The sequence below is a fragment of the Melanerpes formicivorus genome, unplaced genomic scaffold (genome assembly GCF_026170545.1).
Source record: "Melanerpes formicivorus ecotype bairdi unplaced genomic scaffold, bMelFor1.0.p_v2 SCAF_34, whole genome shotgun sequence".
Taxonomy (NCBI): domain Eukaryota; kingdom Metazoa; phylum Chordata; class Aves; order Piciformes; family Picidae; genus Melanerpes; species Melanerpes formicivorus.
This window is the reverse complement of record NW_027142386.1, coordinates 5946500-5973125: the sequence shown is the minus strand read 5'-3', so window position 1 is coordinate 5973125 and position 26626 is coordinate 5946500. Positions and strand designations below refer to the sequence as shown.

At 60.4% G+C, this 26626-nt stretch overlaps 1 protein-coding gene across 5 annotated transcripts in view; it reads right to left on the bottom strand.

Annotated features, from left to right (window-relative positions):
* The window catches only part of OGDH (oxoglutarate dehydrogenase), a 42597-nt gene that overhangs the window by 15423 nt on the left and 548 nt on the right, over positions 1-26626 (bottom strand). Inside the window, exons 2-5 of one of the 5 annotated variants that reach the window (XM_068156684.1) lie at positions 23980-24228; positions 12188-12376; positions 5544-5634; positions 1523-1567 (exon numbers count right to left, since the gene is read on the bottom strand). In XM_068156684.1, coding sequence (XP_068012785.1) covers positions 1523-1567; positions 5544-5634; positions 12188-12376; positions 23980-24201 — 547 coding nt within the window. In that variant the 5' untranslated portion in view covers positions 24202-24228. Of the gene's footprint in view, positions 1-1522; positions 1568-5299; positions 5403-5543; positions 5635-12187; positions 12377-23979; positions 24232-26626 lie in introns of all 5 variants that reach the window. The other 4 variants (XM_068156682.1, XM_068156683.1, XM_068156686.1 and 1 more) reach the window with 4 other exon arrangements.

Here is a 26626-nt window from a genome sequence, read left to right as displayed (position 1 = left end):
GGGCTGGAGAGCAGCCCTGAGGAGGAGGACTTGGGGGTGCTGAGGGTACAAAGCTGGACATGAGCCACAGCCTGCCCTTGGCTGATCCTCAGCAGTGTGGGCAGCAGGAGCAGGGAGGGGATTCTGCCCCTCTGCTCAGACCCCCCCTGCAGTGCTGGGACAGCTCTGCAGCCCTCAGCACAGTACAGACAGGGACCTGTTGGAGCAGGGCCAGAGGAGACCACAGCAAGGCAGGGCTGGAAGGGCTCTGCTGTGAGGCCAGGCTGAGGAGTTGGGGTTGTGCAACCTGGAGAAGGGAAGGCTCCAGGGAGACCTTCTGGTGGCCTTGCAGTGCTTCAAGGACTGAGCAGAAAGCTGGGGACAGAGTTTAGAGCAGGGCCTGATGGGACAGGCCAAGGGGGGATGGTTTGGGCTCCAAGAGGCAGATTGAGAGTGGAGAGAATGCTTGGCACTGAGGGTGGGGAGAGCCTGGCCCAGGCTGCCCAGAGAGCTGGGAGCTGCCCCAAGCCTGGCACCATCCCAGGTCAGGTTGTTTGGGGCTGTGAGCAGCCTGCTCTGGCTGGGGATGTCCCTGCTGGCTGCAGGGGGTTGGACTTTCAAAAGTCCCTTCCCACCCAAACCATTTTGTGATTCTGTGTTTGCTAACCCAGGGCAGGAGCCACAGAGGAGGCAGGGTTACCACAGCTCCCCCCAGATCCCTCCAAACCAGTCCAACAAATGGCTGGGAACACCCAGAGCAAGCCTGCAGGGGTTTTCCTGGGTGCCATTGTACCTTCCCTCCTCTGCCAACAGCAGCCTCCTGGACTCTGCCAGTCCCCAAGGAAGGAATTAAAGCAGCCCCTGGGGAGCTCTGCCTTGGAGCACTGAGCCACCTATTGAGGAGGGGAGGGCTTGGCTCTTTGCCCCCAGGACTTCTCTGCAGCTCCTGCCCAGAGCAGCTCAGTGAAGCTGCTGGCTGGAAGCTCCAGGGAAGCATCCAGCTGTGGCTCCCAGGGCACAGGGCTGGGGCTTGCTCTGCTGCTCCACTCCCAGGGCTCAGCCACATCCTGAGGGGTATCAAAGTTCTGCAAGTTTTCTGGGCTCTCTCTGCTTCTGCTTTGCTGCAGCCTGCCAGTGCCAGATCTCCTGGCAGTGCTCAGCCCTTCAGACCACCAGCTGGGGGCTGCCAAATTGTTGCCAGGGCAGAGGCAGAAGACAGCTTGGATTTGAGACTGGAACCAAAGGGGGAGATTGAGGCCTCTTGAAAGCAAAGCTGCCAACAAGCCAGGTCCTGCAGCAAGCTAGGCATGCAAACAGGTGGGATGGAGCAGGGCAGCAAGGCTCTGCACTGGGCAGCTGAAAGCATCACTCACAGAGCACCTACAGACTGTCCAGAGGGACAAGGTAAAAAGAAACATGCCACAGGATGCCAGAGTGGGGTGGGTGGGCAGGGGACAGCTTTACTGGCCTGGTTCATGCCCACATTAACCTATTCAAAGAGAGTCCTGCACTCCAGAGGGTTAAAGGCTCGTTAGTTGCATACCTCCTACTGTTAACACTCTCAGCCGCTCCTTGAACACTGCAAGATCTGGGGTGGGCAGGGAAGGGGGATGCAGAAAGGGAGAAGATAGAGAGATGCAATCAAAGTTAGTCAAAAAAACCTCTGGAACTGTGAAAAGTACTGGTGGAAAGCACACAAAAAAAACCCAAACACAGCATTTAAAATACAGTGCAAACCATCAGAGGCACAAGGGGGGGGGAGGGAGGATGACTACTAGGCAGAAAAGAAACCTTGGGGAGAGGAGGAAGGGGGAAAGGAGGGCAACAAGGCATCAGATCCTGGAGAGCAGTTGAGCTGCATGGTTTGAGATCTCTTCAGGTGGCAGGGGGAGACCTGGCATTGTGTCTTCTTCACCTGCTTCACACCACCACCAAACCTCAGCTTCCCCCTGCCCCCTGCTCCTGTGAGGCTCCACTGAGCTCCTCACTACCAGGAGGCTCTGACAGTGACTCCTGAGGAGGCAGCACTGCTGCCAGCACTCAGACAGGAGGCAGATCAGACAGTTAACAAGCAGGCTGTTAGTGAGGGAGCCAGGCACGATGCCCGCCGAGTGCCAAGCGCGGATGCAGTGCCGGCAGGCCGTGCCAGCTGCTGGGGCAGGGGACAGGGAGAGGCCCCACAGCTGCACTCCCGCCTTGGGTTAGGTGCCCCAAGGGCCTCAATCTCACCTAGGTCACAAGGAAGGCTTTGGGAAGCCTTCTCCTGGTCAGCAGGGAAGAATCAGATGTTCTGGGGAGAGGTTTGCTCAGCAAGGTCTCCAAGTGGGGAGGGAAGTGGCAAGGCTCTGGCCCGCGGCCCTGCAGGGGCCAGCCTGGCTCTTCCCAGGCTGGAGGACGGCTCCCATCGGCTGCCCTGGACAAGAGGCAGGAGCAGCTGCCTTGCACAGGGACAGACAGACACTGACACACAGCCCTGGGCAGCAGCCTGCTAAGGTGGGCAGGTCACATGGAGCTCCTGCAGTCACCTTGGCCCTGCTTCACACCACTTACCAGAGCAGAGAGCTGCAGCAGGCCCAGGGGAGGAAACTTTGGGTTTCTTAAACAGAAAGGACAGGAACAGGAGGAATTTGCTGTCTCCAGCCCCAACACTCAGCCCCAGCAGCACCCAGGCAGGCTTCTCTCCACTCACACTGCAAAGGGAGCTCTCAAAGCAGACACAAACCAGCTGCTGAACAAAAGGCAACTGAGGAGCCAGATCCATGTCCAACATTAGCCAGGGAGCTCCTCTGAATTCCAGCACTGCTCAGCCAGGGTTGGAGCTGCTGGCTCCACAGAAGATGACTTTTAAGGACTTCACTGCTCAGAGAGAGCAAACCAGATGGCTTCCAAGTTTCCAGAGCACTCCTGTTCTTGGCTGTCCTGGCAAGAGCCAGAAATGCTCCTTCAAAGCCAAAGCAGGCAGCAGGAGTGGCTCAGAAAGGGTCTGCCTGCCACAAGCAGGCAGCAGCCAGCCTCGGGCTCGGCCACACTGCCCCAGCTGTGCTCTCCTGCCCCTCACCCAGGGCTGCTCTCAAGCTCCTCTCCAGCTGGGTTTGAAGGTCAAGCAGATGACAGCAGGGGGAAATCTCTTCACTCATCAAGACTTGCAGCAAGGAAGCCTCCTGTGATTAGACACTGGAGGCTGGGGTCCTAGCAGGGGCAGCTGGCACTAGCTGGCTCCCAGGATTTGTTACTTCCTGGCAATTCCTGGCTTCCTGGTCACTAACCCAGCACAGGACCCACGAGGACCATCCATGGGAAAGCCTCCAAGGAACACAAGTTTGACTTAGGAGGTCATGGGCTGGAGGAGCAGCCATGCCTGGACACTTCCACTGTGGAGAGCTGGGCTGGGTCATCCTGCAGGGGCTCACAGAATCCTCAGTGCCAGCTGAGCCTGGGGGGTGGGTGGAAGGATGCAGGGCTGATGGATAGATGGATGAGTGGATGCATGGATGGGTGGGTGGAGAGCAGCCCTGCCAAAAAGGACTTGGGGATACTGAAGAGTGGAGAAATGGAAATAAGCCACCAAGAGTTGTGTCCTGGCCTACAGCAGAAGCATGGCCACCAAGTCGAGGGAAAGGATTCTGCCCCTCCAGCCCCTTCTCCTGAGCACAAGACAGACATGGGCCTGTTGGAACAGGTCCAGAGGAGGCCACAAAACCAGAAAGATCCAAGGGCTGGAAGCCTTCTGCTGTGAGGCCAGAGTGAGAGAGTTGGGGCTGTGCAGCCTTGAGAAGGCTCCAGGAGACCTTCTGGTGGCCTTTCAGAGGTGCAGAGAGCCTTGTGAGCAGGGCCTGTGGGGACAGGAGAAGGGGTGATGGGTTTGAACTGGGAGCAGAACCAGACTGGACAGGAGGAGGAGGCTGTGAGACAATGGACAGGCTGCCCAGAGAAGCCCTGGGTGCCCTCAGCATTGGGAGTGCTCCAGGCCAGGCTGGGCAGGACTTTGGGCCACCTGATCCAGCCATGGCAGAGGTGACCTCTGAAGGGAGAGCAGGCACTGCCACCCTCTGGGTTCCATGGAGACCCTGCCCTCCTTTCAAGATGGAAACAGGGCCACCAGGCTCTGCTGCTCCACTGCAAGCCTGTGGCAGCCACAGCCTTGATCCAGAAAAGGTTCTCCTCACCCTTTCTTCTGCTGAGCCACCAAGAGTGGCATCAGTCACCCACAAAGATCTCCTGGAGTTGGCTCCAAGCACTTGGGATCCTCTCTCATGCCTGGAGTCCTGGCCAGCATCTCCCAGCCTCAGGACTTGCTCCAATGCAGAGCTCCCAAGGTGCAGCCAGGGACAGGAGTCCAGCCTGAAGCAGTTTCCTCATCAGCCATGGGGCTGAGACAAGCAAACCCTGCTGCTCCCAGCACACCTCACCCTGTGTGAAGGTCCAGCAGCTGCCCAAGGAGTCCAGCTGGTGTCCAGGCAGCAAAGGCTGTGATCCAGTTGTGCAGGGTTAGTAACCAGCACTGCTGCACTACTCTAGGTTAGAAGCAAGCCCCTGCAGCCCTCCTCCTGCCAGGGTAATCACCCCTGGGAAGCACCAGCGGGACAGAAGAGCTCAGCACCATGACCTCCTTGGAGCTGGGGCTCTGCAGATCAACTTAGAGCACACTGAGAGGTGCTGAGTTTAAGCTCTAGCAGAGAAGGCTTTCAACTCCTGGGTACCACACAGGCTCCTGTGCCACACTCATGCAGCTCTCACCCAAGGGTACTGCTTCCCCTCTCCCTGCTGGGCTGGGGACACCTCCTCAAGCTTCCTTGTTATGATCACCAGCACAGACTCAGAGCTCAGGGGACAATTGAGGCATCTGTGGATGCTGCAGCAAGTGGAGAGGGAGGGAGGGCAGGGCAGTGCCACAGGGTAGGCAGAGATAAAGCTGCCCCATTGCCCTCAGCTCCTGGGGCCCAAGGGGCACAGCTGAGCCCCACTGAGATGAAGCTGCCCCATTGCCCTCAGCTGGCCTCAGCAGCAGCAGGAGGAGCTGAGGGAGCAGACCTCCAGCTGTCCTCCACACAAACCCTCCCTGTGGAAGGTGCATTGCTTCCACTGCTGGGCCAGCAGGTCCAATGACATCACCACCTGGCACCAACTGGAAAGAGACAGAGGAGCAGGGCACCAGGAGCCATCCAGAGAGGGGCAGAGCCACTCCGTGGCAATTTGGGAGTGATCATGACTCAGGAAACTTCAGAGCCTCCCCCCTGGCTTGGTGAAGCATCTCCCTAGCAAGCTGTGAGAGAGAGAGGAGCTCAAGCAATACAGCACTAACTGCTCTCAAAGCCCTCACCCAGTTTGTCTGTGGATGTGATAATGTCAGCTGGAAGGGAGGAGTCCAGATCTGCATCCAAGATGCCCAGGGGGTCGAGCTGTGCTACATGGTGCCCTCGAATCTAGGAGAGGGGCCGGGGGGGGGGGGGAGGAGAGAAAGAGGTGCCAGGGAGGGAGAGGGAGATAAAACAAACAAACAAAAAGAGGGGAGGGGGTAAAAAAGTTTAAATTACATTGGGGTTAATGTGCAGAGCAATTCTCACCGACGTTGGGAGAGACGGTGAGGGGAGCATCCTCAAAATTTACACAACTAATGCCCAGGGGGTCCAGCTTTGCAATGTGGTGGCCCCTGACCTGCAAGCAACAACACAGGTTAGTGACTGAGACCCCCCCCCGAGGCACAGCAGGGCCACTGAGAGCCCCCCGAGGCACAGCTTAGTAACTGAGACCCCCCCTGCACCACAGCCTGGCCACTGAGAGCCCCCTGCAGCACAGCTTAGTAACTGAGAGCCCCCTGCAGCACAGCTTAGTAACTGAGACCCACCCTGCACCACAGCCTGGCCACTGAGAGCCCCCTGCAGCACAGCTTAGTAACTGAGACGCCCCCTGCAGCACAGCCTGGCCACTGAGAGCCCCCTGCAGCACAGCTTAGTAACTGAGAGCCCCCTGCAGCACAGCTTAGTAACTGAGAGCCCCCTGCAGCACAGCCTGGCCACTGAGAGCCCCCTGCAGCACAGCTTAGTAACTGAGAGCCCCCTGCAGCACAGCTTAGTAACTGAGAGCCCCCTGCAGCACAGCCTGGCCACTGAGAGCCCCCTGCAGCACAGCCTGGCCACTGAGAGCCCCCTGCACCACAGCCTGGCCACTGAGAGCCCCCCTAGCCACAGCCTGGCCACTGAGAGCCCCCTGCAGCACAGCCTGGCCACTGAGAGCCCCCCTAGCCACAGCCTGGCCACTGAGAGCCCCCTGCACCACAGCCTGGCCACTGAGAGCCCCCTGCACCACAGCCTGGCCACTGAGAGCCCCCTGCACCACAGCCTGGCCACTGAGAGCCCCCTGCACCACAGCCTGGCCACTGAGAGCCCCCTGCACCACAGCCTGGCCACTGAGAGCCCCCTGTAGCACAGCCTGGCCACTGAGAGCCCCCTGCAGCACAGCCTGGCCACTGAGAGCCCCCTGCACCACAGCCTGGCCACTGAGAGCCCCCTGCAGCACAGCCTGGCCACTGAGAGCCCCCTGCAGCACAGCCTGGCCACTGAGACCACCCTGCACCACAGCCTGGCCACTGAGAGCCCCCTGCACCACAGCCTGGCCACTGAGAGCCCCCTGCACCACAGCCTGGCCACTGAGAGCCCCCTGCAGCACAGCCTGGCCACTGAGAGCCCCCTGCAGCACAGCCTGGCCACTGAGACCACCCTGCACCACAGCCTGGCCACTGAGAGCCTCCTGCAGCACAGCCTGGCCACTGAGAGTCCCCTGCACCACAGCCTGGCCACTGAGAGTCCCCTGCACCACAGCCTGGCCACTGAGAGCCCCCTGCACCACAGCCTGGCCACTGAGAGCCCCCTGCACCACAGCCTGGCCACTGAGAGCCTCCTGCAGCACAGCCTGGCCACTGAGAGTCCCCTGCAGAGCTGGCCCTGCAGCAGGCCACGCCGGGCACCTGCCCCCTCTGGGCATTCACTGCAGAGCCAGCCCAGAGTCTGGCCCCCACTGCAGCCTGCACAGGCTGGGTTCAAGCTGCAGCTGCTGCATGTAGCTGTGTCACCAGCTGCCAGACTGCTCTGCTGGTCTGCAGCAGTCAGAGGAGTGGGCAGGGGATGGCAGAGACCTCCCAGAACTGAGGTCTGAGGATTTCCCAGCCTGAGCACTGCCCCTCTGCAGACACAGCAGCTCCACACTGATGGCTGCTGCCTAAGCATTGCAGGGGGGGCAGGGACCTCTGGAGGTCATCCAGTGCAGCACCCCTGGGCAGGTCAGACAGGAACACATCCAGGTGTCTCCAAAGACACTCCAGAGCCTCTCTAAGCAGCCTGCTGCAGGGCTGCAGCACCCTGGTGATGAAAAAGCTTTTCCTGATGGTCCTGTGGAACCTCCTCTGCTTCCAGTAGGAGGGGAGGATGCAGCCCTGCTCAGGTTTGTGCCCCCCTTCAATGTGGCAGATCAAAGAAGCACTGCCAGCAGCAGCAGCTCCTGCAGGGCAGAGGCCTGTGCCTGAGCACCATCTGCAGTCCACAGCATCCTGTTGGTGAGAGAAGTCTCCAACAGGACCTGCAGCATTCCTCTGGGAAGGGGCAGGGGCAGACATGGCAGCAGGAGGAGCTTTGCTGGCTGCTGGCAGTGGCAGTCCAGGCAGGAGTCACCACGCTGGGTTTGAAGCCACAGAGAACAAAAAGAGGCACCAAGGAGCTTTGCTTTCCACCCCCACAGGAGCTGACCACAGGCAGAGCCCAGCACACCTTGCTGTCCTGGTGGGCAGCACTGCAAGCTGCAGGCTCAGCTGCACTGGGAGCAGGGCAGGAAGCTGCTGGCAGGGTGTAGGCTGCAGAAGCCTTCTGCAAGCTGAGAACACTCTGAGCCACCAGCTCTGTGCCCAGCCTGGAGAACCACTCATGGAGGAAGGCCTCACCACAGCTCCTGGGCAAAGCAATGCTGATGTGAGCCCATGCACAGCAGCCCCCTGCACAGCACCCCACAGCATTCCCCCTGCTGGAGCCCTGCTGCTCTGTGCTCTCCACATGCAGCACCAGAAACACTCAACCCCAAACACAACCACTGCAGGTGTTTGCAGGAGCATCAACTCCCAGCCCTGACCCTGTGGGATTCAGCCACCCAGAGTCACAGAATGGTTTGGCTGAGAGAGACCTTGAAGTGCAGAGTCCAGCCCTCAGCCCAGCACTGCCCCAGCACCACCACCCCATGGCCCTCAGCACCACAGCTCCAGGGCTCTGGAACCCCTCCAGGGCTGGGGACTGCACCACTGCCCTGGGCAGCCTGGGCCAGGCCTGGACAAACCTTCCCAGGAGGAAATTGTTCCTCATGGCCAACCTGAGCCTCCCCTGGGGCACCCTGAGGCCATTGCCTCTCCTCCCATCACTTGTTCCTAGGGAGCAGAGCCCAACCCCCACCTGGCTCCAGCCTCCTCTCAGGAGCTGCAGAGAGCAATGAGCTCTCCCTCAGCCTCCTCTGCTCCAGCCTCAACCCCCCCAGCTCCCTCAGCTGCTCCTCCCCAGCCCTGCTCTCCAGACCCTTCCCCAGCTCTCTTGCCCTTCTCTGGCCCTGCTCCAGCCCTCAAAGTCCTTCTGGCAGTCAGAGCCCAGCCCTGACCCCAGGCTTCCAGCTGTGGCCTCCCCAGTGCCCAGCCCAGGGGCACACTCCCTGCCCTGCTCCTGCTGCCCACCCCACTGCTGCTCCAGGCCAGGCTGCTGCTGCCCTCCTTGCCCCCCTGGGCACTCCCTGACCCATCTCCAGCCTCCCCCCACCCCAGCCATGAGCAGCTAGCTTCTGCTGGAGGATGCTGGGGGACACAGTGCCACAGGCTTCACTGAAATCCAGGCAGACAGAAGCACAGCTGCAGCCACACAGCACACAGGGACCAGGACAATTAAGGGCTGCCCACCACAGAGGGAACCTAAGGAACCTGACTGCACAGGTCCAGGGGACCTGAGGAGATGCACCCACAGGTCCTGAGCAAAGGGGCAGATGAAGCTTCCAAGCTGCTAATCAGCAAGGTTCAGAAGTGGTGGCAGCCCAGGGGAGCTCCTGCTGACTGGGCTTCCTGCACTGGGCTCACAGCACTGCTGGAGAACCCAAAAGTCACTGACATCATCTGGCAGCCACCTCCAGCCTGGCTGCAAACACCTCCAGGCAGGAGGCTTCCACCACCTCCCTGGGCAACCTGTGCCAGGCTCTCACCACCCTCCTGGGCAATAACTTCTTCCTCACAGCCAATCTGAATCTCCCCACTTCTAGTTTTGCTCCATCCCCCCCCACTCCTATCCCTCCAAAGTCCCTCCCCAGCTTCCTTGGAGCCCCCTGCAGACACTGCAAGGCCACAATGAGGTCTCCTGGGAGCCTTCTCCTCTCCAGCCTGCACAACCCCAACTCTCTCAGTCTGTCCTCACAGCAGAGCAGCTCCAGCCCTCTGCTCCTCCTCCTGGCCCTGCTCTGGACACCTTCCAGCACCTCCAGAGCCTTCCTGGCACAGAGGCTCCAGAGCTGGCCCCAGAGCTCCAGCTGTGGTCTCAGCAGAGTGGAGCGGAGGGGCAGAATCCCCTCCCTGCAGCCCAGGCTCTGCTTGGCTCTCTGGGCTGCAAGTGCTCACTGCTGGCTCCTGCTGAGCTTCTCCTCCCCCAGCATCCCCAAGGCCTTTCCTCCAGGGCTGCTCTCAAGGCAGTCCCTGCCCAGCCTGGATCAGTGCCTGGGATTGCCCTGCCCCAGCTGCAGGACCTTGCCCTTGGCCTTGTTGAGCTTCATGAGGTTGGCTTGGGCCCAGCTCTGCAGCCTGTCCAGGTCCCTCCCTTCCCTCCAGCAGTCAGCAGCAGCACACAGCCTGGTGCTGAGGGAGCCTCACTGCTGCTGTCCATGGCACCAACAAAGCTGTTAAACAAGCCTGGTCCCAGTACTGATCCCTTAGGGACTCCACTTGGACCTGGACCCACGGGCAGCCACTCTCTGGGTGCAGTTCTTTACCCACCAAACCATCCTGCACCAGCCTGGAGGCCAGGATGTGGTGCAGGCCAGTGCCAAAGGCTCTGCTCAGGTGCAGGTAAAGGATGTCAGCTGCTCTCCCCTTGCCTGTTGATGCTGTGGCCCAGCCTCAGAAGGCCACCAGGTTTGTCTGGCAGCAGTGCCCTGGAGCAGCCCTGTGGTTGAACAAAATCACCTCTCCGTTACTGCTCTGCCTCAGCAGTGCTCCAGGAAGCTCTGCTCCAGGACCTCACTGGGCACAGAGCCGAGGCTGACAGGCCCACAGCTCCTCTCCCTGTTTGGGCATGGGGGTTGTGTTTGCCCTTCTCCAGCCAGTGCAGACTTCCCCACACTGCCAGGGCTTTGGGAAGGTGCTCTCAGCACCCACAGGTGGGTCCCATGGGGTCCCCTGCACCAGGAGCTGCTGCCTCGGGGGACAGCAGCAGGGACCAAGCTCAGGAGCCTGAGACAGCAACAGGGACCAAGCTCAGGAGCCTGAGGCAGCAGCAGGGACCAAGCTCAGGAGCCTGAGGCAGCAGCAGGGACAGCAGCAGGGACCAAGCTCAGGAGCCTGAGGCAGCAACAGGGACAGCAGCAGGGACCAAGATCAGGAGCCAGGGACAGCAGCAGGGACCAAGCTCAGGAGCCTGAGGCAGCAACAGGGACCAAGCTCAGGAGCCTGAGGCAGCAGCAGGGACCAAGCTCAGGAGCCTGAGGCAGCAACAGGGACCAAGCTCAGGAGCCTGAGGCAGCAGCAGGGACCAAGCTCAGGAGCCTGAGGCAGCAGCAGGGACCAAGCTCAGGAGCCAGGGACAGCAGCAGGGACAGCAACAGGCACCAAGCACACCCTCAGCAAGCCTGAGATGACACCAAGATGAGTGAGGTGCTGGACAGTCTAGATGGAAGGGATGCTGCCCAGAGGGACCTACTGGACAGGCCACAGAGCTTGACCCAGTGAAATGCAGGAGGTCTGCAAGGCCAAGTGCAAGGCCCTGCACCGGGGCTGGGGCAGCTCCTGCTATCAGGCCAGCCTGGGGGTGAAGGGTGGAAGAGCTGCCCTGAGGAGGAGGGCTTGGGGGTGCAAAACCAGACAGGAGGCAGCACCAGGCTGCCAGCCCAGCCCCAGCCTGGCCTGGGCTGATCCCCAGCAGTGTGGGCAGCAGGGGCAGGGAGGGGATTCTGCCCCTCTGCTGTGCTCTGCTGAGGCCTCCCTGCAGTGCTGGGGCAGCTCTGGAGCCCTCAGCACAGACAGGGACCTGCTGGAGCAGGGCAGAGGAGGCCACAGCAGTGCTGGGAGGCCACAAGAAGGTAAGGCTCTGGGGAGACCTTCTGGTGGCCTCTCAATGCTTCAGGGGGTTTGAGCTGCCATCCAGAGCCCCAGGGAGTGAGGGGAGTGCAGAATCCTTGTCAAATCCTTGACTTGGACCTGCTGCTGCCCACCATCAGTGGGAACCTCTCACCACCACCATCAGCCACCACTTGTTTGAGCTTGCCATCCCCAAGAGCTGCATGAAAAGGCTCAGCAGGAAGCTGGTCAGCAGCTCCCAGCCAGGAGGTCCCCACGAGCACGTCCCAGCTTCTCCCTCTGAAAACAAGGCAGGGGCAGAGCCTTCAAGCCAGAGAGCAGGGGCAAAGCTGCCAGACCTTTGGACCTGCCCAGTGCTGCAGCTCTTGCCTTGACCTGTGGCCTGGACCTACCCAGAGCTGAGCAGGAACACAACCTGCAGTGGTGAGAAGCCCAGAGCCATGGCCACACCTCCACAGCATCCTGGCTCAACTTGTCAAGCATGGCCCCACCGAGAGCCCCCACACCTGACCAACCCAGAGTGCAAAGGGGCTGCAGAGCACATTTCAGTGCCCTCTCCTCTGGTCACAGCCTCATCAGAGATGTCTCCTTCCTGCCTGAAGCTTGGCCCTCCTGGAGGGCTGACTCTGAGAGCAGCTGGAGCCCAGCAGCCCTCTTGCACATCTGCTATCTCATCTACCTCATCTTGCAGGGCCTCAGGGCTTGTCCCAGCAGCAGGCTGAGGTGTCCCACACCACTGCTGAGCACGCAGCAGCATTCCAGAAGCCAGCAAACCACCCTCCCCCCTTGCCCTGCCGGGGCCACCACAGATTTGATCTTCCTATTGTCCAGCGGAGCTCCTGCCCCAGGCGCTGAGCAGCCCGCAGGCAGCCTGCCCGCCCCCACCCTCCCCTTCTCCTCCCCCCACCTCACCTGGTAGGCCCTGATGAGGGACTGCACGGCCAGATGATCCTCCACCAGCTTGTCCACGTTGGGCTGTGCCTGCACCAGGAACTGGGCTTGGGAGAGGGAGGAGAGGCTGGAGCCCAGCGGGGGAGGGCTCTGGTAGGCGCTGCCCGGCGCGGCCCCGGCGTTGGCGTTGCGGAAGAAGATGTCCCACGACTGGCAGGGGGGAGAGGAGAGAGGCAGCAGGGTCAGCACCTGGGGCCCAGACAGCTCACCCCAGACACGGGAGGCTCAGAGCCGCCTCTCGCACCCCAGCTCCACGCAGCGCCAAAGGCACCCAGGCGGCACAGGAGCACTGCCCAGGCGGCACAGGAGAACCCAGGTGGCACAGCAGCACCCAGGTGGCACAGCAGCACCCAGGTGGCACAGCAGCGCTGCCCAGGCAGCAGCAAAGCAGAGCCCAGGCGGCACAGCAGCGTCCAGGCGGCACAGGAGCGCCCAGGCGGCACAGCACAGCAGCGCTGCCCAGGCAGCAGCACAGGAGCGCCCAGGCAGCACAGGAGCGCCCAGGCAGTGGCACAGGAGCGCCCAGGCAGCACAGGAGCGCCCAGGCAGTGGCACAGGAGCGCCCAGGCAGCACAGGAGCGCCCAGGCAGTGGCACAGCAGCGCCCAGGCAGCACAGGAGCGCCCAGGCAGTGGCACAGGAGCGCCCAGGCAGTGGCACAGCAGCGCCCAGGCAGTGGCACAGCAGCGCCCAGGCAGTGGCACAGGAGAGCCCAGGCAGCACAGCAGCGCCCAGGCAGTGGCACAGCAGCGCCCAGGCAGTGGCACAGGAGCGCCCAGGCAGTGGCACAGCAGCGCCCAGGCAGTGGCACAGCAGCGCCCAGGCAGTGGCACAGGAGAGCCCAGGCAGCACAGCAGCGCCCAGGCAGTGGCACAGCAGCGCCCAGGCAGTGGCACAGCAGCGCCCAGGCAGTGGCACAGCAGAGCCCAGGCAGTGGCACAGCAGAGCCCAGGCAGTGGCACAGCAGCGCCCAGGCAGTGGCACAGCAGCGCCCAGGCAGTGGCACAGCAGAGCCCAGGCAGTGGCACAGCAGAGCCCAGGCTGTGGCACAGCAGAGCCCAGGCAGTGGCACAGCAGCGCCCAGGCAGTGGCACAGGAGCGCTGCCTAGGCGGCACAGCAGCACCCAGGCAGTGGCACAGCAGCGCCCAGGCAGTGGCACAGCAGCGCCCAGGCGGTGGCACAGCAGCGCCCAGGTGGCACAGCAGAGTCCAGGCACAGGAGCGCTGCCCAGGCAGCGACACAGCAGCGCTGCCCAGGCGGCACAGCAGAGCCCAGGCAGTGGCACAGGAGCGCCCAGGCAGTGGCACAGCAGCGCCCAGGCAGTGGCACAGCAGAGCCCAGGCAGTGGCACAGCAGCACCCAGGCAGTGGCACAACAGAGCCCAGGCAGTGGCACAGCAGCGCCCAGGCAGTGGCACAGCAGCGCCCAGGCAGTGGCACAGCAGCGCCCAGGCTCACCGCCACCCCAGGCCGGCCAGGGCCTCACCTTCCTCACCCTGCCAGCACCAGAGCATCCCCAGAGTCCCCCTCCCGCCCTGGGCAGCAGTGCCCAGGACAGGATACCCCTGCCCTGGTGCAGCTGTCAGTGGTGAGCCCTGCCCTGGGACCCAGGCTCTTGCTCCCCTCCCTGCAGGGCAGAGGTTGCCCTCCAGATGCCCACAGAGTTTGCTGAGAGTCAGCTTTGCCCCTCCCCCCCCCCCCCCCCCTTGCTTTCCCTGTGCTCTGAGCCCCCAGGCCCAGCGTCTGCTGCCCTGTCCCACCGAGCCTGCTGCTCATCCTGGCCCCTCCTCAACTTCTGCCCACCCCTTCAGCAATGCCAGGGCCACGCAGCCACCCCCGTGCCCTCGGCAAGGCGGGCACCACCCCCTGCTCCTGCTCTCTGCTGCAGGTGCTAAGATGACACACACACACCCTCACCCCCCACCCCAACCACTCTGGTGTCAGTGGGGGAACTTCTCCAGCCCTGCCTGACGAGCCCCAGGAGCATCCCAGAAGCCAAACTGGAGTTAAGGTCTGTTTGGAGAGGCAGGAGTGGACCTGGGCAAGAAGGGAGCAGCAGGGCAAAGTCCAAGCCACGTCCTCCTGCCACACCTCCCACATGCCACCAGGGACCATGGCAAGGTGCAGCTGGCACCTGCGTGTCTGCAGCCACCCCAGATGCCAGACAGCAAACAGAAGCCACCAGAGCTGCAGGCTGCTTTCAGCCAAAGGCCTCTCTCCACCACCTGAGAGCAGAACCTCTGCCTCACCAAGTCAAGCCACACAGAGCCACAACAGCAGCTCCAGAGGTAGTCTGGGGCACCAAAAAGCAGCTTTTGCACCCTGGCAGCCTGGTGGAGGTGGCTGAAAACCTGCCCCTTGCTGGAGGAGCAGCAGCTCTGCCCTCCCTGCAGCAGCCACCAGCTACCCCAGGAGGACAGTGCCAGCCCAGATGCCCTCTCACATGGCTGCAGGAGGAGGCTAACTTTAGCAATGGGTCACAGTGCAGGCACAGAAATAGCCCCTGGGACCATCCAGCAGCACTGCTGAAGGACAACACACAACCAAAGGCGAAGCCAGGCAACACCTGACCCCCTCCTGGCTGTGCCTCCTCCAGAACATTCCATGAGGGAAAGAGGGGCATGATCCTTCCTCCTGGCACTACAGAGAGCAGCCCAAACCCCTGCCCTTCCCCAGGGCTCCTAGGATCATGGCTTTGGGTTGGAAGGGACCTCCAGAGGCCATCCAGCCCAACCCCCCTGCAGGCAGCAGGGACCTCCTCCACCAGAGCAGGCTGCTCACAGCCCTGTCCAGCCTCACCTTGAATGCCTCCAGGGATGGCCCCAACCCCACCCTGGGCAACCTGCTGCAGAGTTCCTCATGATGCAGATCCTGTCCTCACATCCAACCCAAATCTGCTCTGCTCTCATTTCAAACCACTGTCCCTCAGCCTGGCACTCCCAGCCGTTGTGCAGAGTCCCTCCCCAGCTCTCCTGGAGCCCTTCAGGCACTGGGAGGCTGCTCTGAGCTCTGCCTGGAGCCTTCTCCTCTCCAGGCTGAACAGCCCCAACTCTCCCAGCCTGTCCCCATAGCAGAGGTGCTCCAGCCCCCTGATCATGGAGCTTATGGGTGCCCCAGAAGCCCAGGATGGGCTCTGTGCCCTTGGCATGGGCAGGAACATGGCTAGGAAACAAAAGTGGGCTCCACCAGCCCAGGGAGGGAGCTGGCAGTGCTGCCACAGGGACAGGGTCAAAGCCAGGAGGCAGAGCTGCTGCCTTTGTGACCTCCTCCCTCCTGCCACTCAGCAACATAGACCTCTTGGAGAGGCAATCTGCTTGTCCTGAAGTCCATTTTGTCTCCAAACAAGGTGTGGCACCAGCTGGGCACCCCCACTCACTGCCTGATTGCCCCACACCTGCCCTGGGCACTGCTGCCCCTCAGCTAAGCACCACAAACCCAGCAGCTGCCAGCTGCCCAGGTGGCCTTGAACCCAAGGGCCAACCCTGGGGCTTCTGTGACCCCAGGGGATGCCTCTGGTGCTCATGGGAGAGGCTCCACAGCCCCACAGCCACAGCCCCGCAGCAGAGCCCCACAGCACAGCCCCAGCCAAAGGCAGCAGCAGCACAGAAGTTCATCAAGCAACCCTGGAATGGGCAGGGGTGGCAGAAACATCAAAGCTCATCCAGCTCCAACCCTGCCATTGGCAGAGACACCTCCCACCAGCCCAGGCTGCTCAGGGCCTCAGCCAACCTGGCCTTGAGCACCTCCAGGGAGGAGGCAACTTCTCTGGGCAACCTGTTCCCTCCTGGGGAATCACAGCATCACCAAGGTTGGAAGAGACCTCGAGATCACCAAGTCCAAGCTGGCACCACAGACCTCATGACTAGACCATGGCACCAAGTGCCACATCCAATCCCCTCTTGAACACCTCCAGGGATGGGGACTCCTCCACCTCCCTGGGCAGCACATTCACCTCCAGCCTAAACTTCCCCTGGCACAGCTTGAGACTGTGTCCTCTTGTTCTGGTGCTGGTTGCCTGGGAGAAGAGACCAACCCCCACAAGGCTACAACCTCCCTTCAGGTAGTTGTAGAGAGCAATGAGGTCTCCCCTGAGCCTCCTCCTCTACAGGCTAAACAACCCCAGCTCCCTCAGCCTCTCCTCACAGGGCTGTGCTCAAGGCCTCTCCCCAGCCTTGTTGCCCTTCTCTGGACACCTTCAAGTCTCTCAATGTCCTTCTTAAACTGAGGGGCCCAGAACTGGACACAGGACTCAAGGTGTGGCCTAAGCAGTGCTGAGCACAGGGCACAATGACTTCCCTGCTCCTGCTGGCCACACTGTTCCTGAGGCAGGCCAGGATGCCCTTGGCCTTCTTGGCCCCCTGGGCACACTGCTGGCTCATGTTCAGGCAGCTGTCAATCAGCACCCCCAGGTCCCTCTCTGTTTGGCAGCTCTCAGCCACTCTGACCCCAGCCTGTAGCTCTGCAGGAAGAATCAATTCCTAATGTCCAATCTCCATCCAGCTTCTCCCAGCTCAAAGCCATCAGCCCCTGTCCCATTACCCCCAGCCCTTGCCAAAAGTCCCTCCCCAGCTCTCCTGGAGCCCTTTCAGCTACTGGAAGGCTGCACTAAGGTCTCCCTGGAGCCTTCTCTGAACAGCCCCAACTCTCCCTGCCTGTCCCCCCAGGGAAGGTTCTCCAGCCCTTGGATTGTCTTTGCTCCCCTCCAACACCCCCTGTGCCCAGCCCCCCATAAGTGTTCCTCCAGCCCTGTCTCTACAGGGTGCTGTGGATATGGCCAGGGTGCAGGAGAGTTCAGCTTCCCCTCTCAGGGCCATGATCTCCCTGCTCCTGACTGTAGCCCCCCCATACCTGGCACAGCAAATGCTGCCAGCAGCAGGTCCCTGCTGTGCCCACCCCATGGCCACAAGTCCCTCCTACCACAGCCACAGCACAGGGCAGCAGCCAAGGCCAGCAGCCCCCAGCCAGGCTCAGCACCAAGATCTCACCACAGTCTCCTCTGCTGAAGAGAGTCCCCAAACCAGCACCTTGCAGTTGAACAGACCCTGGAGAAGACTTCTGTGTCCCAGCCCCCACCACAGAGCCAGCCTGGAGGTCAGGGACACACAGCAAGACAGCTCCCAGCCACAGCAGGACAGCCTCTGCCTCCAGCTCTGGCTACATCCCTGCTCCTACCATGGACTCCAGGGGACAGAAAGCACCAACCAGAGCTGCTCCACATGGCTGTCACCTCAGAGAGCAGCTCCTGCCCTCACTGAGTGAAGAGGAGAGACAGGGACCTGTTGGAGCAGGGCCAGAGGAGGCCACAGCAATGCTGGCAGGGCTGGCTGTGAGGCCAGGTTGAGAGTTGGGGCTGGTCAGCCTGGAGACCTCCTGGTGGCCTTGCAGTGCTTCAAGGGCTGAGCAGAAAGCTGGGGACAGAGTTTAGAGCAGGGCCTGTGGGGACAGGCCAAGGGGGGATGGTTTGGGCTCCAAGAGGCAGATTGAGAGTGGAGAGAAGGAGAAATGTTTGGCACTGAGGGTGGGGAGAGCCTGGCCCAGGCTGCCCAGAGAGCTGGGAGCTGCCCCAAGGCTGGCAGCAGTGCAGGTCAGGTTGTTTGGGGCTGTGAGCAGCCTGCTCTGGCTGGGGATGTCCCTGCTGGCTGCAGGGGCTTGGAAGGTCCCTTCCACCCAAACCATTCCATGAATCCATGACTCACAACCCCAGCCCAGAAGCCCTTTGCTGAGGGGATTGAGAGGTTCCAGCTCTGCACCCTGCTCCTTATCCACATCAGGCCTTCAGCTCTCCAGAGTGCTCCAAGGGGGGCAATGAAACCCAAACATTTCAAACTCTCATGCCAGGCTCCCAGCAGCTTCAGGCTGGGCCCCCAGCTGCAGCACAACTGCAGATGACACAGCAAAGATCCAGGGAGCCCAGGCCAGGCTGCAGGGCTGGGGAAGAGGAACCTCAGGAGGTTCAAGCAGGGCAAGGGCAGGGTCCTGCCCCTGGGGAGCAACAACCTCCTGCAGCAGCACAGCTGAGGGGGAACCTGCTGGGAAGCAGCTCCAGGAGAAGGAGCTGGGAGGGCTGGGGGACAAGAAGGTGCCCAGGAGCCAGCAATGTGCCCTGGGGGCCAAGAAGGCCTCAGGGGTGTCCTGGGGGGCAGGGAGGAGAGTGTGGGCAGCAGGGCAAGGGAGGCTCTCCTGCCCCTCTGCCCTGCCCTGGGGAGGCCACAGCTGCACTCCTGGCTCCAGTTCACGGTAGATCAGAGGCTGGAAGGGACCTCAAGAGATCATCCAGTCCAACCCCCCTGCCAGAGCAGGGTCACTTAGGGTAGTCCACACAGGAATGCATCCAGATGAGTTTCAAAAGTCTCCAGAGCAAGAGACTCCACAACCTCTCTGGGCAGCCTGCTCCAGGCCTCCAGCACCCTCACTGGGAACAAGTTTCTCCTCATGTTCAGGTGAAACCTTCTATGTTCAAGTTTGAACCTGTTGTTCCTTGTCTTATTATTGTGCACCACTGGAAAGAGCTTGGCTTCCTCCCCCCCTACCTCCCCCACCACCCCCAGACATTCATACATATTGATGAGATCTGCTCAGCCTTCTCCTCTCCACACTCAACAGCCCCAGGGCTCTCAGTCTCTCTTCCCAGGGGAGATGCTCAAGGCCCCTAAGCATCCTCTTGGCTCTCCCTTGGCCTCTCTCCAGCAGGTCTCTGTCTCTCTGGGACTGGGGAGCCCAGAACTGGACCCAGGATTGCAGCTGTGGCCTCAGCAGGGCAGAGCAGAGGGGCAGGAGAACCTCCCCAGCCCTGCTGGCCACACTCTCCTTGCTGCCCCCCAGGACCCCATTGGCTCTCTTGGCCCCCAGGGCACTTTGCTGTCCCATGCAGACCCTGCTGCCCACCAGCACTCCAAGGTCTTTCTCCATGGAGCTGCTGTCCAGCAGGGCAGCTCCTAACCTGTCCTGGTGCCTGCTGCTGTTCCTGCCCAGATGCAGGACCCTGCACTTGTCCTTACTGAACTCCATGAGGTTTGCCTGCAGCCAGCTCTCAGCCTGTCCAGGTCACATTGGATGGCAGCACAGCCTGAGGGGTGGCAGCCACCCCCGGTTTTGTGTCATCAGGGCCTTGCTGAGGGTGCCCTCAATGCCCTCAGCCAGGTGGTTGATAAAGATATTGAACCAAACTGGGCCCAGCACCAATCCCTGGGGAGCACCACTGGCCCCAGGCCTCCAGGCTGACTCTGTGCCACTGCTGACAACCCTCTGGGCTGTTGTGGAGCAGTCTGCAATCCACCTCCCTGAGGAGCCATCTGTGCCACATCTCCTGAGCTGGTCTGAGAGGATGTTACAGGAAACTCAAAAGGTTTACTGCAGTCAAGGTCTATGACACCCCTTGCCCTTCCCTCAGCTACCATCTGGTCACAACTTCAGCATTTCAGGTTAGCCAGCTAGGATCTTCCCTTGGTAAATCCATGCTGGCTACTCCTGATGACCTTCTTGTCTTCCATGTGCTTAGAGATGACCTCCAGCCTGAGTTGCTCCATGATCCTTGCAGGGATGAAGGTGAGGCTGACTGCTCTGCAGTTGCCTGGCTCCTCCTCCTTGCCTTTTCTGAAGACTGGAGTGACATTTGCTTTCTTCCAGTCCCCAGGCAGCTCTCCTGCTCCCCAGGACTTTTCAAAGATGATGGAGAGAGGTTCAGCAGCAGTCAGCAGCTCCCTCAGCACTCATGGATGCAGCCCACCAGGGCCCATGGATTTCACAGCATCACCAAGGTTGGAAGAGACCTCAAAGATCATCAGGTCCAACCTGGCACCACAGACCTCAGGACTAGACCATGGCACCAAGTGCCACATCCAATCCCCTCTGCAACACCTCCAGGGATGGGGACTCCACCACCTCCCTGGGCAGCACATCCCAATGGCTAACAACTCTCTCTGGGAAGAACTTTCTCCTCCCCTCCAGACTAAACCTCCCCTGGCACAGCTTGAGACTGTGTCCTCTTGTTCTGGTGCTGGGAGAAGAGACCAACCTCTGCCTGGCTACAACCTCCTTTCAGGTAGTTGTAGAGGGCAATGAGGTCTCCCCTGAGCCTCCTCTTCTCCAGGCTAAGCAACCCCAGCTCCCTCAGCCTCTCCTCACAGGGCTGTGCTCAAAGCCTCTCCCCAGCCTTGTTGCCCTTCTCTGGACACCTTCAAGTCTCTCAATGTCCTTCTGAAACTGAGGGGCCCAGAACTGGACACAGGACTCAAGGTGTGGCCTAAGCAGTGCTGAGCACAGGGCACAAGGACTTCCCTGCTGGCCACACTATTCCTGATGCAGGCCAGGATGCCATTGGCCTTCTTGGCCACCTGGGCACACTGCTGGCTCATGTTCAAGCAGCTGTCAGTCAGCATCCCCAGGTCCTTTCTGTTTGTTTGTCTTTAGTTGGTGTAAGAGATCCCTAACCCAGTCCTGACTGACCAGCAGGGTGCCCACATCTCTCTAGTGCTGCTCCCTTGCTTCTAGAGACTGAGGATCCTCAGGACTGGTCTTAACAGTAAAGACAGTTTAGGAAGGGTGTTGAGCTGCTGGGAGGTGTCCAGAGAAGGGCAACAAAGCTGGGGAGGGGTCTGGAGCACAGCCCTGTGAGGAGAGGCTGAGGGAGCTGGGGTTGCTTAGCCTGGAGGAGACTCAGGGGAGACCTCATTGCTCTCTACAACTCCCTGAATGGAGGTTGCAGACAGGCAGAGGTTGGTCTCTTCTCCCAGGCAGCCAGTACCAGAACAAGAGGACACAGTCTCAGGCTGTGCCAGGGGAGGTTTAGGTTGGATGTTAGGAAGAAGTTCTATACAGAGAGAGTGATTGCCCATTGGGATGTGCTGCCTGGGGAGGTGGTGGAGTCTCCATCACTGGAGGTGTTCAGGAGGAGACTTGATGGGGTGCTTGGTGCCATGGGTTAGTTGTTTGGGTGGTGTTGGATTGGTTGATGGGTTGGATGTGATGATCTTGAAGGTCTCTTCCAACCTGGTCTATTCTATTCTAAAGAAGGCATTCAGCAGCTCTGCCCTCTCTGCACCCTCAGCTCCCACATCTACTACACCATTCAGCAGTGGTTCCACCTCTGGCTGCTCCTCCTTTATCACTGAGGCCTTTGGAAAAGCTCTTCTTGTTCTCTTTCAGCCCCTGGTGAGATTCACTTCCAGGAGGGCCTTGGCCTTCCTTGGGGCATCTCTCCACTCTCTGGCTATGTCTCCACAATCCTCCCAACTGACTACTACTTTTTTCCACATATTGTAAACCTCCTTTTTATTGTTGAGCTTCACCAACAGTTCCCTGCTCCTCCATGCAGCTCTTCTGCCTCCCTAACTTGATGCTTTTCTCAAGGGGATACATCTCTCTCCAGCTTGGAGGAGCTAATTGAACATTAAGCAGCTCTCTTGGCTCCCCCCTCCCTCCAGAGCCCTACTCCACTGTAAGTAGAGCCTTGAAGAAGGGAAAGTTAAAGTCCAGCTCTGGGCTCCCCACTTGCAGAGCCTGGGAAGGGCTGGGGAGAGTCCAGGGCAGGCTGGGAAGCTGCTGAGGGGCCTGGAGCAGCTCTGGCAGCAGCAAAGGCTGAGAGCCCTGGGGCTGAGAGCCTGCAGAAGAGCAGCCTCAGAGGGAAGCTGTGCCCAAGGACAGGAAAAGGAGCACTGGGCACAAACTGGAACCCAGGAGGTGCCACCTGGAGAGGAGAAAGCAGTTTGGTGTGAGGGTGCTGGAGGCCTGGAGCAGGCTGCCCAGAGAGGTTGTGGAGTCTGCTCTGGAGAGCTTCCAACCCCCCCGGGCACTGTGCCCCTGGGCAAGCTGCTGTGGGAGCCCTGCTGGAGCAGGGGCCTGGGCTGGGTGAGCTCCAGAGCTCCTGCAGGTTCAAGCACCAGGGAACCTACTTTGCACAGCTGGGACAGTGGCACTGGCTGCAGGCTTGCAGTCAAGAAAGGGCAGCTCCTCTCGGGCTGGAGGTCTCACCCTCCCCAGCCAGAGGAGGCCACAAAGATGATCCAAGGGCTGGAGCAGCTCTGCTGTGAGGACAGGCTGAGGGAGCTGGAGGTGCTCAGCCTGGAGAGAAGGCTCCAGGGGGAACCTTCTATGATTTCCAAGCCTGTGTTGCTTGGCTCAGCCACATACTTGCCTCAGGCATCACAGAATGCCGAGGTCCCTGCCAGCTGGGGGCTGGAAGGGATCTCAGGATCATCCAGTCCAACCCCCTGCCACAGCAGGGTCACCCAGGGCAGGGCACACAGGATCCAGGTGGGTTTGGAAAGACTCCAGAGCAGGAGACTCCACAACCTCCCTGGGCAGCCTGCTCCAGGCCTCCAGCACCCTCACTGGGAACAAGTTTCTCCTCATGCTGAGGTGGAACCTCCTGGGTTCCAGCTTGTGCCCATTGCTCCTTGTGCTGTCCTTGGGCACCACCAACCAGAGCCTGGCCCCTTCTCCCTGCCCCCCACCCCTCAGATATTGACAAACACTGATCACATCCCCTCTCAGCCTTCTCCTCTCCACACTAATCAGCCTCAGGGCTCTCAGCCTTTCTCCACAGCAGAGCTGTTCCAGTCCCTTCATCATCCTCATTGCCTCCCTTGGCCTCTCTCCAGCAGGTCTCTGTCTCTCTTGACCTGGGGAGCCCAGAACTGAACCCAGGATTGCAGCTGTGGTCTCAGCAGGGCAGAGCAGAGGGGCAGGAGAACCTCCCCAGCCCTGCTGGCCACACTCTCCTTGCTGCCCCCCAGGATCCCATTGGCTCTCTTGGCCCCAAGGGCATTTTGCTGCCCCATGCAGAACCTGCTGCCCACCAGCACTCCAAGGTCTTTCTCCATGGAGCTGCATCCCAGCCTGTCCTGCTGCTGTTCCTCCCCAGATGCACTTGTCCTTACTGAACTCCGTAAGGTTTGCCTGCAGCCAGCTCTCAGCCTGTCCAGATCTCACTGGATGGCAGCACAGCCTGAGGGGTGTCAGCCACCACCCAGCTTGGTATCGTCAGGACCTTGCTGAGGGTGCCCTCAATGCCCTCAGCCAGGTCACTGATGGAAGATACTGACCCAATCTGGAGCGAGCCCTGACCCCTGGAGACCACCACTGGCCATAGGAAGGGCAACAATGCAGCTGGGTTCCAGAAACCCTCTTCTCAGCTAAGCCCAGACCCTCCAGACTCTGTGTTAGGGAGCTTGACCTTCTCCCAGCTGGAGGAGCTCCAGTCACTGGGATCCAGACAGCCCTCTGCACACTGCCCAGGGTGGTTGGCTTCCCAGTTTTAAGCCTGGCAGCAGCTGGGAATGCTGCTGGCCACCAGCCCCAGGCTGCAGAGGAGCAGTCTGGCTTTGAGCCCACAAGCACAAAGTCAAGCTCAGCTGTGGTCCATCTGCCCCACCATCTAACAGCACCTGCAGCAAGACACAAAGCAGCCAAGGTGTGGACAGCAGCCCCCTGCCTGCCCCCCGCCATGGGCCCTGATGCTGAGCCATCAGAGCTGTAAAGATGAAACCAGCAGGAGGTGGACTCCCAGGAGAAGGCCTTCCTTGTATCCATCTGTGATGCAGGACGTTGGCCACAGCCCATGGTGTTTCCTCTTGGGCACAGAAGCTCCTCTTGACTCTTGCTCCAGCAGCTGCTGACTTTCCTCTGGGGCAGAGCCAGGCAGCAGCAGCATTCACAACCCTCCGGCCGAATCCACTCCTCCACGGGACACCGGCACCTACCTGGCCCCACTGCTCAGACACACCGTGGTGACACCTCAGTGAGGTTGCTCCTTACCTTATGGACACTTTTGGGGTTCTCCAGCCAAGCATAGTACATTTCCTCCACATAGTTTGAACTAGTCCCACTTAAAAAAGGCTCTGCAGCCACCGGTGCGCTGTAGCACCTGATGCGTGCAAACGTCCTGGGTGCTGCCAGCCTGTGCTGGGGCAGAGTCTTTACAGTCTGAGAAGCTGTCAAGGGCCTCAGCTTTGCCACACAAGTCCTTAAGTTCAGCATCTTTGTCCTGTCACCTCACACAAGCTCCTGCTGGGGGAAAAGGAAAAAGTGGGTTAGAGAGCAGTGCAGGAGAGCGCAGAGCAGAGCCCGCCCCCCCTCTGCCCTCATCAGCCCCAGGCACGGACAGCTGAGCTTAAGATCAGTTTTTCATAGCACAGCTCAGGTGAGAAGGGACCTCAGAGACCTACTGCAACCTGCCTGACACCTCTCAAGCAGCACAGGTTGCTCAAGGCCTCATCCAACCTGGCCTTGAACACCTCCAGGCATCCAGAGCCTCCCTGGGCAGCCTGTGCCAGAGTCTCAGCACCCTCCTACTGAAGAACTCCTTCAGCTCCAGCCTAACCCTCAGCTCCAAACCATTCCTCCTTGTCCTGTCTCTGGACACCCTCATGAAAAGTCCCTCTGCAGCCTTCCTGCAGGTCCAAGTCCCCCCCCAGAGCCTTTTCTCCTCCAGGCTGAACCACCCCAGCTCCTTCAGCCTGTCCTCACAGCAGAGGATTAATTAACTCCAAACGAATCCAGCCCTCCTTCCCAGTCCCAACAACATCTCCTCCTTTCCCATTAATCAATCCCTCCAGCATGCTTTGAGATCTTTTGGTTGTTTTACTCTTCCTCTGGGACTCCTTTTTCTGTTTGTTTCAGGCAGGACAATCCTCCCCCTGAAACCAGGACTGCAGCAGGACACTTTGGCTCCGTTTGCAGGGACATCTGACAGCACCACGCTCAGAAGGTGCTGGGAGCAGCGCTTCCAGGTGGATTTTCCCACTGACCCACAGGTTTTCCTTCACCTCAGCACAATGCACCCCTCCAGCCCTCTGCAGGCTGCAGCAGGGCAGCTGCCATCCTGCCAAGGCAGCACAGAAGCTGCTTCCATCCCTCACGTTCCCCAGTAGAGGCTCAGCTTCGGTTTTTGCTGCAGCCACTCTGCTTGGCCACAGCTTTCTTCACACCAGCTTGGTCCCTGGACAGAGCAGGGAAGAAACCATCTACAGGGGAGACCTCTGGCAAAGTCTGGTGGGAGCTGGGACGGGGGCTCTCAGTCAGACCCTCAGCACTTCTTAGAAGCTCGCCCCCAAGAAGGCTGATGGAGCTGGAAGGCCCAGAGAGGGCCCAGGGCACACACAAAACCAAACCAGGTGTGTGGCTTCTCCAAGGTCCTCCCTCCAGCATTAACCACCCTACAGCACTTGGACATGCACAAGGAGAGCTGCAGTTAACCTCACTCCTCCTCACACCCAGGAGCCACAGCCCAAGGGGAAAGTGCTAGAGCAAGATCACCTCGGAGGAAGCTCTGGAACTTGGAGTCAGCAATTCTTGGAGCTGCCCTTTCCACCCAGCTCCTCCACAAGAGGCAGGACCTGAGGCTGGAGGTGACCCAGCTGGATGGTTTCCATAACCCCAACCAGTTGAACAAGCAGCAGCTCAATGTCAAAGCAGCTACCGTGCATTTACCAGGTTAAAAGGAAGTTTTGCAGCAGACTGGAGGGCAACAAAACCTTCATGAGCAGCATTTCATCAGCTAGGCTTCCAGATTCACCCTGCTGAACCTTCTTCTACTCATCCTGGTGGCAGCTACACTTCCTACCTCTAAAGACCTTGGTCTAAAGAGCCCGAGGAGGACCCAGGATCACTCCAGGGGCAGGGGGAAGCTCATTCCTGCTTCCCACCGTGCCTGCTCCCTTCTGCCCACTGTCACACCAGGCCAGTGACAGGCCAGAAGCAGCGTGACAAGGAGCATGGCAGCACTGGGGGTGTCCTCTCAGCTTCCCCTCCCCGGGCTGAAGCACCAAAACACACAGACAGATTCCGGCGAGGTGTCAGCACCCCGCCACTGGGCGGTGAAAAAGCTTGGAGGCAGCAATGCTGGTGGCATCTCCGGCTCTGGTGTTTCATTTCAGTGCTGCCACTCAGCAGTGTCCTGGTGACCTCTCCAGAAAACAAGGGACTCGGTGCCAAGGTTTGCCCCAAAACCCAGCAGAACCAGGCTGGTCCTGGAGAGCCTCTGGCAGTGGAGGCATTGGCCGGGCTCTCGCAGCCCAAGCTGCACCGAGACATCACGGAACAGGGATGTTCCACAGCAAGGACAGGCAGGAGTGCATCGTTAAGCAGATTAAGGAACGTTTGACCTCTGGCAGGCGGAATCCCTGGCACCTGCCCCGGGCGCTGAGCTGCTGGGTGGGTTAAAACCGGACCGAATGCAGCGTTAACAGAGCGACAAGGCCGTGGCTGCTTCGGGGCCGTGGGCTCCTGACCCGGCTGCTTCAGCCACCCACACCTCAGGGATGGCGGCAACTAAAGGGTCTCGGGGCAGCCAGCGGCAAGGCGCAGACCCTCTCTGAGGGATGCAGGGTCCCCTGCCAGCTCGGGCCCACCCGAGCCCTCTGAGGCTCCCCAGGGAAGCCCCGCAGGGCCGGAGCGAGAGACC